General features: G+C 46.6%; 1 protein-coding gene across 2 annotated transcripts in view; it reads left to right on the plus strand.

The window, feature by feature from the left end:
* Positions 1-6: 6 nt before the first annotated feature.
* wfdc1 (WAP four-disulfide core domain 1) overlaps positions 7-10,000 on the plus strand; it is a 21,832-nt gene continuing 11,838 nt past the window's right edge. For both annotated transcript variants that reach the window (XR_013963967.1, XM_080761937.1), the window contains exons 1-2: positions 7-272; positions 3,367-3,513. Coding sequence is in view for 1 of the 2 variants with exons in the window: in XM_080761937.1 (XP_080618063.1) it covers positions 3,400-3,513 (114 nt within the window). In the remaining variant the exon portion in view is untranslated. The remainder of the gene's footprint in view (positions 273-3,366; positions 3,514-10,000) is intronic.

A 10,000-nucleotide genomic window follows, 5' to 3' on the forward strand; every position in this document is an offset into this window, starting at 1 on the left:
GTGTAATCTCTGACACAAACACGGTGCCAGTGCACACACGAGGAGAAGCGGAGGTTCTGCAGGCTTGCACTGCTGCAGCTGAGCTGCTGCCGCGGAGAAGAGACTGGACTTTATTATACACAGCAGCGCAGTTTAACGTACCGACCGGCAGAACCGACCCGTTCAGTCAGTGGTTCAGAACTTTTCTCACGGGGTGGCAGAACTTCTGGAGCAGTGACACCAGCACAGGAAAGGCCGGGCCGGGGGAGACACTTCTGACTGAGGCAGGACGGGTAAGAGGAAGAGGAAGGGAAGGTGGAGGAATTATAGGATGTAGTGACATTGACTAGAGTTCTGTACTTATTGAAGTACCTTTTTTTGGGTATATTTTAATTGAAATTATAGTTTGTTATCTTATCTTATCTTCACTCCATTAAAGTTTCAAAGACAAAATGTTGTACTTTTTGGAAAGTCTCTGAATTGTCTTTGGCAAACATTTCCAAATTTCAATACGACAATGTCAAAAGGAAAGTGTCATATATACTTTCGAATACTTTTTTTTTTTTTTTTAATTTAAAGCATTTACTTTAACCTTAAACTATAAAGCAATTAAGTAGCCTATACTCCAATACTTACAACTGAAGAACAAATGTGACAGAGGAACTTGCAGACAGTGGAGTATCATATTTTGGGTTGAGCACTGTGTGGGATACCCCTTTCCGGTTAGCCGGAAGGTACCAACTGACTTCGGACCACAAGGTCATGGGTTCCGTCACTGGTATCATGCAGTGTTGTTTTTCGTAGACTAAAACTAAGACGGAAAATGTTTAGTTTAGTTTAGTTTATGGCTGATGGTAGGTGTTGTTTACTGGGGGCTGATGGTAGGTGTTTAGTACTGGGGGCTGATGGTAGGTGTTGTTTACTGGGGGCTGATGGTAGGTGTGTTTTACTGGGGGCTGATGGTAGGTGATTAGTTCTGGGGGCTGATGGTAGGTGTTGTTTACTGGGGGCTGATGGTAGGTGTTCAGTTCTGGGGGCTGATGGTAGGTGTTGTTTACTGGGGGCTGATGGTAGGTGTTCAGTACTGGGGGCTGATGGTAGGTGTTGTTTACTGGGGGCTGATGGTAGGTGTTCAGTTCTGGGGGCTGATGGTAGGTGTTCAGTGCTGGGGGCTGATGGTAGGTGTTGTTTACTGGGGGCTGATGGTAGGTGTTCAGTTCTGGGGGCTGATGGTAGGTGTTGTTTACTGGGGGCTGATGGTAGGTGTTCAGTTCTGGGGGCTGATGGTAGGTGTTCAGTTCTGGGGGCTGATGGTAGGTGTTCAGTTCTGGGGCTGATGGTAGGTGTTCAGTTCTGGGGGCTGATGGTAGGTGTTGTTTACTGGGGGCTGATGGTAGGTGTTCAGTTCTGGGGGCTGATGGTAGGTGTTGTTTACTGAGGGCTGATGGTAGGTGTTGTTTACTGGGGGCTGATGGTAGGTGTTGTTTACTGGGGGCTGATGGTAGGTGTTGTTTACTGGGGGCTGATGGTAGGTGTTTTTACTGGGGGCTGATGGTAGTTGTTGGTTACTGGGGGCTGATGGTAGGTGTTGTTTACTGGGGGCTGATGGTAGTTGTTGGTTACTGGGGGCTGATGGTAGGTGTTAGTACTGGGGGCTGATGGTAGTTGTTGGTTACTGGGGGCTGATGGTAGGTGTTGTTTACTGGGGGCTGATGGTAGTTGTTGGTTACTGGGGGCTGATGGTAGTTGTTGGTTACTGGGGGCTGATGGTAGGTGTTAGTACTGGGGGCTGATGGTAGGTGTTGTTTACTGGGGGCTGATGGTAGGTGTTGTTTACTGGGGTCTGATGGTAGGTGTTTTTACTGGGGGCTGATGGTAGTTGTTGGTTACTGGGGGCTGATGGTAGGTGTTTTTACTGGGGGCTGATGGTAGTTGTTGGTTACTGGGGGCTGATGGTAGGTGTTTTTACTGGGGGCTGATGGTAGTTGTTGGTTACTGGGGGCTGATGGTAGGTGTTTTTACTGGGGGCTGATGGTAGTTGTTGGTTACTGGGGGCTGATGGTAGGTGTTTTTACTGGGGGCTGATGGTAGGTGTTGGTTACTGGGGGCTGATGGTAGGTGTTTTTACTGGGGGCTGATGGTAGGTGTTTTTACTGGGGGCTGATGGTAGGTGTTTTTACTGGGGGCTGATGGTAGTTGTTGGTTACTGGGGGCTGATGGTAGGTGTTTTTACTGGGGGCTGATGGTAGGTGTTTTTACTGGGGGCTGATGGTAGTTGTTGGTTACTGGGGGCTGATGGTAGGTGTTTTTACTGGGGGCTGATGGTAGGTGTTGTTTACTGGGGGCTGATGGTAGTTGTTGGTTACTGGGGGCTGATGGTAGGTGTTTTTACTGGGGGCTGATGGTAGTTGTTGGTTACTGGGGGCTGATGGTAGGTGTTTTTACTGGGGGCTGATGGTAGTTGTTGGTTACTGGGGGCTGATGGTAGGTGTTGTTTACTGGGGGCTGATGGTAGGTGTTGTTTACTGTGGGCTGATGGTAGGTGTTGTTTACTGGGGGCTGATGGTAGGTGTTGTTTACTGGGGGCTGATGGTAGGTGTTGTTTACTGGGGGCTGATGGTAGGTGTTGTTTACTGGGGGCTGATGGTAGGTGTTGTTTACTGGGGGCTGATGGTAGGTGTTGTTTACTGGGGGCTGATGGTAGGTGTTGTTTACTGGGGGCTGATGGTAGGTGTTGTTTACTGGGGGCTGATGGTAGGTGTTGTTTACTGGGGGCTGATGGTAGGTGTTGTTTACTGGGGGCTGATGGTAGGTGTTAGTAATGGGGGCTGATGGTAGGTGTTGTTTACTGGGGGCTGATGGTAGGTGTTGTTTACTGGGGGCTGATGGTAGGTGTTAGTACTGGGGGCTGATGGTAGGTGTTGTTTACTGGGGATGATGGTAGGTGTTGTTTACTTATACTTACCATAATACTTACAGAGTACTTTATACTTACCATAATACTTGTCACGAACTGTATTGTCAATGAACTATAATCCATGTACTGTGTACTTTTATTTTGTAGTGATGCCCTAGTGTTTCCTGTTCTGCCTAGTTGTTTGCCTGTCTTGTCTCACCTCCTTGTGATTACTAGTTTCCTCCACCTGTGTCCTGTTGGTTTCCCAGCCAATCAGCTGTGTCCTGTTGGTCTCCCAGCCAATCAGCTGTGTCCTGTTGGTCTCCCAGCCAATCCCTGTGTTGATTGTTTGTTCTGTTCACCTGTGTCTAGTCCTATATTACTTCTCTTGAGTCGCACCGTGACAATACTTAACCATAATACTTACAGAGTACTTTATACTTACCATAATACTCACAGAGTATACTTTGTCGCACCACGTTACTGTACAGGGGGAGGAGTTAACCAGAGGAGGAAGTGACATCATGGCAGCGCGGTGCGGCGCGGTCCCGGCGCCCGCGGTGTTCCTGCTGTGCGTTCTGGTTCTGTCCACAGGAAGTACCGGGAGGAGGATCAGGAAGAGAGGCCTCAACCAGAAGGTACCTGTCTGTCTGTCTGTCTGTCTGTCTGTCTGTCTGTCTTTTTATTTATTTCAAGGATCCCCCCCCATGACTCTGAAAGGGTGCATACTTTGGTTAGACATACCATTGGTCTGATATCTCAAACTCTCACCCTAACCCTAAACCTAACCTTAACCCTCAACGCACCCCTCACCAACCTTTATCCGGTCGTCTTAACGCACCCCTCACCAGCCTTAATCCGGTCGTCTTAACGCACCCCTCACCAACCTTAATCCGGTCATTTTAACGCACCCCTCACCAGCCTTAATCTGGTCGTTTTAACGCACCCCTCACCAACCCTAATCCGGTCGTTTTAACGCACCCCTCACCAACATTAATCCGGTCGTTTTAACGCACCCCTCACCAACCTTAATCCGGTCGTTTTAACACACCCCTCACCAACCTTAATCCGGTCGTTTTAACGCACCCCTCACCAACCTTAATCCGGTCGTTTTAACGCACCCCTCACCAACCTTAATCCGGTCGTTTTAACGCACCCCTCACCAACCTTAATCGGTCGTTTTAACACACCACTCACCAACCTTAATCCGGTCGTTTTAACGCACCCCTCACCAACCTTAATCCGGTCGGACCAATGCTATGTCTAACCAATGCTATGTCTAACCAAAGTATGCCTCCCTACAAATGGAAGCAAACACTCTCAGAGTTACAGACCCGTACATGGCCATTTGGAACCCACTCAAGGACACTTTGAGATGAGATCCACTGTCTGGTGTAGCGGAGTGTTTCCAGTGATCCAACATGCACAATAGCAGAACCCTGTCTCTGACCCTGTTTGACCAGCTTGGAACAGCTGAGCCTTCATTACGTCGGTGACACCAAAAGGGTTTTGAAGTTCTTTCCATTCCAAAATGGCGTGTGTTGCATCGAGCCGAATTGATTAGGTTATAAAAAATCACACCGAGCGTGAAGTGAGGGGCACTCTTATCATCGTACAATACATCATCATGCATCATCTCATACTGGCCAATCAAAATGCCTGTTTGCGAACCAGTGAGCACTTACTATGAGACCTAGCAGATCATGTCTGTCTGTCTGTCTGTCTGTGTGTCTGTACCGCTTTTGTGCCCATATATGGAGCTGAGTGATTTGTTTGTGATTGATGCAATTGTCTGTCCCGCTGTTACGTCACCATGACTCAGCCATAACCATATAAGGAGTCCCCAAAGCAGCTATACGTCCAAAACCCAAATATGTACGAGCTGCGTTCGCTTCCCGCGTTTGCGCGTCTTACTTGTTCTCCTATGTCTCTATGTCATATTTGGTGGACTTTTGACCTAATTTCTCCTTTCATTGTCAATGGCCAATATTGAGTCGTGTGGGACGTCAAAAGATGTGTACAGTATAGGTATATAAGTATTATATAGATTTGTTAGAGACAGTAGCCACCATGTGGCCTGGCTGTGGCCGAGGAGAGAGAACGTAGGAGCGTTTAGGAGCTCACATGATGCACAAGAAGGACACAATGCCACGTCTGTTAGCAGGCTTACGTTGCACAGCCAGGGCTAAACGTCTCACACACTGAGAACACATTTCTGGCTGAGGTGAGAGGTGGGGGGGGGGCTACCGTGGCTGGTTTCACCCACCACACCACATCTGAGCTGTAGTTAATGACTGGCTGGCTGGCTGGCTGGCAGGCAGGCAGGCAGGCAGGGCGACTGTGGCTCCAGAGGTAGAGCAGGTCGTCCAATGATCCATGGGTCGGCGGTTCGAATCCCGGCTCCTCCTCCTGTCCTTGGGCAAAGACACTGAACCCCAAATTGCTCCCCAAATGTGCTGGTTGGTGTACCTTGCATGGCTTCCGCCGCAATCGGTGTATGAATGTGTGTGTGAATGGGTGAATGTAATGCACAATCTATGTAAAGGTGTATGAATATGTGTGTGAATGGGTGAATGTAATGCACAATCTATGTAAAGCGCCTTGGATAAAGGCGCTATATAAATGCACACAGACAGACAGACAGACAGACAGACAGAAGCTCTTATACTGTATCTCATGGTTTTGGTGTTGATAGTAAATCAGTGCAACAGGTGCGTGTGTGTTCATAGTGAGAGCTGATGTGATTTGTAGGACTTGCAGACATGTGGGCGGGGCCCTATAGCTGCAGCTCATTATGGATCCTAGATAACGATGACACCTCTCTCTCTCTCTCTCTCACACACACACACACACACACACACACACACACACACACACACACTCCTCTCTCTTCTCTCTCTCTCTCTCTCTCTCTCTCTCTCTCTCTCTCTCTCTCTCTCTCTCTCTCTCTCTCTCTCTCCTTTCTGTTCTCCAGTCAGTCAGTCGGTCGGCGGTCGGTCTGGGCTGCGTCTTCAAAGTCGCCGTGCTAATTGAAACACGCTGTGAGGGACAGCTAGCCGCTCACGTGGAGATCAAGGATTTTTAAGGACCCCCAGTTTGACATGAATTAGGCTACAGTCCCCCGTTTAATGGCATTTCTATCCATCTCTCTGAGCGTGCGTGCGTGTGTGCGTGCGTGTGTTCGCGCACGCGGGGGAATGGAATGTGGAATGGGCCCTGGTGCAGGACAGGAGTGCTACACACCAGAATGCAGAGTTCATTATAACCGTGTATGCGTAAAAATGAACACATGTCAGGTTAAAGTGACATGACAAAGCATGCACAGGATGCACACGGTCCTGACACTCTTTGACCTGAGATCAGATTCTATAAGTGTCTTCTACATCCTGACAGTTTTCTGAAAAAGCTATGTTTCTATGTCAGTGGTTCTTCGATTCTTCAAAAATAGCAGACCTACAAGCTCGTAGCGCGCCACTCGGTGGCGCGCTATGAGCTTGTAGATCTGCTATTTTTGAATAGCTAAAGCATAACATAATGGTAACACCAAAAGGGGTCCCCGCCCCAAAATGGGTTAAAAAGAGATCCCAGTAGGGCTGGCTGGGCAATAATTATCACCTCAAATCCATATGATTTATAGACGATAATTTCAAACGTGTGCCTTGATTACGATTCATGAACAATCATCATGAAGAAAAGAAAATAGAAAAGTAAAAAGTATACATGTATTTGCCTCTGAGATGCAGTGGAGTATAAATTATTGGTGGAAAATTACTCAAGTAAAGTAAAAGTATCTCAAATTTGTCGTGTTTTAAGCATTGTTAGCCATTGAATAATAGCAGATCTACAACCGAGTGCCGCGCTACGAGCTTGCAGGTCTGCTATTTTTGAAAAATCGTGAAAACGTGGCGCAAATCTTTGAATATACATTCTTTCTTTCAGAGCGAACGTTTTTAACTCAAATCTTTGCTTCTGGGAGGTGGTCACTGGAACAACATATTCTCAGATGGAGGTCGGCCGGCCAAATACATATAATTTCATGGGGTCCTTGACATGAAAATGTTTGACAACGACTGACATATAGAAACATGTTTTTTTCAGTAAAACTGTCAGGATTCAGAAGACATTTTGTAGAATAGTTCCCAGGTCAAAATGGATTAAGTTGAGTATATAAAATGTACTGTAGAATCTACTTCCCATTAAAATTCCACCGCAGCCAACCAGATGGCCTCTCTACTCAGTCAGCGATGGCTGCCACAGTACAGTACAATGCCCTTTACTGTACATACAGACCACTTAACGAGACACAGAGTTTGGTTTTCTCATTTAATTATATCTGTGGTTTCACCACCAGTAAGACGCGCAAACGCGGGAAGCGAACGCAGCTCTTACATATTTGGGTTTTGGACGTATAGCTGCTTTGGGGACTCCTTATATGGTTATGGCTGAGTCATGGTGACACAAATCACTCAGCTCCATATATGGGCACAAAAGCGGGACAGACAGACAGACAGACAGACAGACAGACAGACATGATCTGCTAGGTCTCATAGTAAGTGCTCACTGCTTTCGCAATAATTCCCAGTCTGTCTCTCTGACCCTTTCCTAGTTCCTCATCATCGCCCCCTTTTTTTTATTCTCTCTTTCTTTCTCCACCTCTCCTTCTGTCTGGCAAACTTAGAAGAAATGACCTAACGTTATCTTATATTAACCCATTCTGACCTGAGATCAGATTCATACGAGGTTTCCACTGGACAACACACTGGTCTGATGAACCCATTCTGACCTGAGATCAGATTCTAAAAAAAATGTCAGTCGTTCTTCGATGTTTAAAAAATAGCAGACCTACAAGCTCGTAGCGCGCCACTCGGTGGCGCGCTATGAGCTTGTAGATCTGCTATTTTTCAATAGCTAAAGCATGACATGATGCTAACACCAACATGGGTTCCCGTTCAGAATGGGTTAAAATTGTCTCTGGTTAAATGAGTGGTTCCCAAAGTGGCACAGTACGGGTACGACAGAGCATACATTATCAAATTAATAGTCTTATAGGAATGCGACAAAAAGAACAAAAAACTAAATCTCCATGAATTCAAGGTTTTTACTGTATAGTGTGAAATTGATAGAAAATACGTTATTTGTTTGGGTGAATGTACAGTACTGTATGCAGTGGTGGGAAAAGTGTAACGGTCAGATATGTCTATCACTGATATTAATTATTTACATCACGGGTTGTGAATGATCTCCCTTTAAGACACAATAATGATAAGGTTGAATATATAATGAAATAGCCTAAATAAGCAAGCAGTAAACAGTCAAGTTATTAATTTATAACCCATTTATCTCATCAAAGCAGAATAATATACAGACAGATTAAACAGCGAGTTGAATGAATGAGTGAATGAATGAATGAGTGAACCGAACGTGTCCGTGTCTCACACACGCCCACGCCTTATTGTTCTGTAGTTCTGTGGTGGTGTGTTTCCAAACAAAGTTTATTACTCCCACAGAGTTCCCTCCCCAACGTAAAACTCGCTCCAAAGCAAAATATGATCCAAACGAAACTTCATCCATCCCCGTAGCGAATGTAATCCAAATGAATGTACTCCAAAAGAAAAGAAGAACAAAAATGCGGATCCTCGTGGGATGTCGAAATAAATAAATAAAAGACAAACGATCTCACCAGGTTGTTGCAGAATGTCTCGAGCCTCAACCGTTCTTGTAGCTATAGCTATAAGGCTTAGCTATAGCCTTGTTTAACGAGGTATTAAAGAACACACTTATATCCAGGTCCCTCGTGTGTTTGTCCCCGTTTGTTTTAGCTATAGCTTGATTAAAGGAGATGTTAAAGAACACACTTATATCCAGGTCCCTCGTAGACTCCCTGTTTGTTTGGCCTCCGCCTACTTTATGGGGGTCAGTCCAACTCCAGACCCGTGTCAATCAAATGATATCAATAATAAAGCTTATCAGGGGGCACGGTGGCACTACAGTTGGTAGTGCTGTCGCCTCACAGCTAGAAGGTCCTGGGTTCGATTCCCGCTCGGGACGCTGTGGGTGCTGGTGGCGTGTTTCCTCCTCCGCGTCATCAGTGCCCATACCTGAAGGCGGGGTTGGCGAAAGGGCCTTTCTGTGTGGAGTTTGCATGTTCTCCCCGTGTCCCCTAGGGTAGGTACCCTCACAAAAAACATGCAGTAATCCTGGTCTCTAAACTGCCTCCCCCTGGCCAGCCGGGGCGCCTGATGGAGGGGAAAGGAACTGGTTGGAATAACGTGTTCCTTCCACGCGCTATACGTCCAACCAGGGAAACTCCCCCCTGTCAGGTGTAAAGGAGCAACTTGGACACTCAGGCATGAAGGAAGCATGAGTTCAAGTCCGTTGCTCTCCCCTTGTCCCCCATATATGGGGACTAGGTTGGTGGAGGGTGTGTAGAGCCCAGGATCACATTAGATGATTGACACAGGGGTGAAAAATGGGTTACAAAATCGTGGGATAAAAAAAATAATAATAATAATAAAGCTTATCAGACGGAACAGTATACGCCAGAAGCAGTTGCTGGTTGGATTCCTTCTGACGGAACGTTCCGCCAGGAGCAGTAAAGTTTAAAGTAAAAACCGTTAAGAGAGGAGAAGGAATCCTCCCAGGATGTCTGTCTCTGTCAGCTCAAATCCTCCTCATGGATCAGGATCTGATCCAGCATCTCTGCTCTCAGAGCCAGGTTCACATTACATCATGATCCAACCCAATAAACCGCCTGGATCCAGCTCTGAGCATTCTTCACAGCATGTCAGTCAAACAAATCGGCTTTTGGCAAACCTTCCTGTTATACGTAATGGACGGGAACCCCTTTTGGGTGTTTTAAGCATTATGTTCTATACTTTAGCTATTGAAAAATAGCAGATCTACAAGCTCGTAGAGCGCCACCGAGTGGCGCGCTACGAGCGTGTAGGTCTGCTATTTTTGAAAAGTTGTGAAAATGTAATTTAGAAGACTTGGTAGAATCGGTCTGGGTCTAAATAGGATTGGTAGTGGGTCTTGAAGCGTCACTAATGCTAGTCAGGTGATGAGAGTCTGCTGCAGCTCAGCTGGACTCTGCTGGAGTTTCAGAGGCCAGTCCAGTTTATCCAC

The sequence above is a fragment of the Protomyctophum bolini genome, assembly GCF_963924005.1.
Source record: "Protomyctophum bolini genome assembly, chromosome: 4".
In the NCBI taxonomy this organism is placed as follows: Eukaryota; Metazoa; Chordata; class Actinopteri; order Myctophiformes; family Myctophidae; genus Protomyctophum; species Protomyctophum bolini.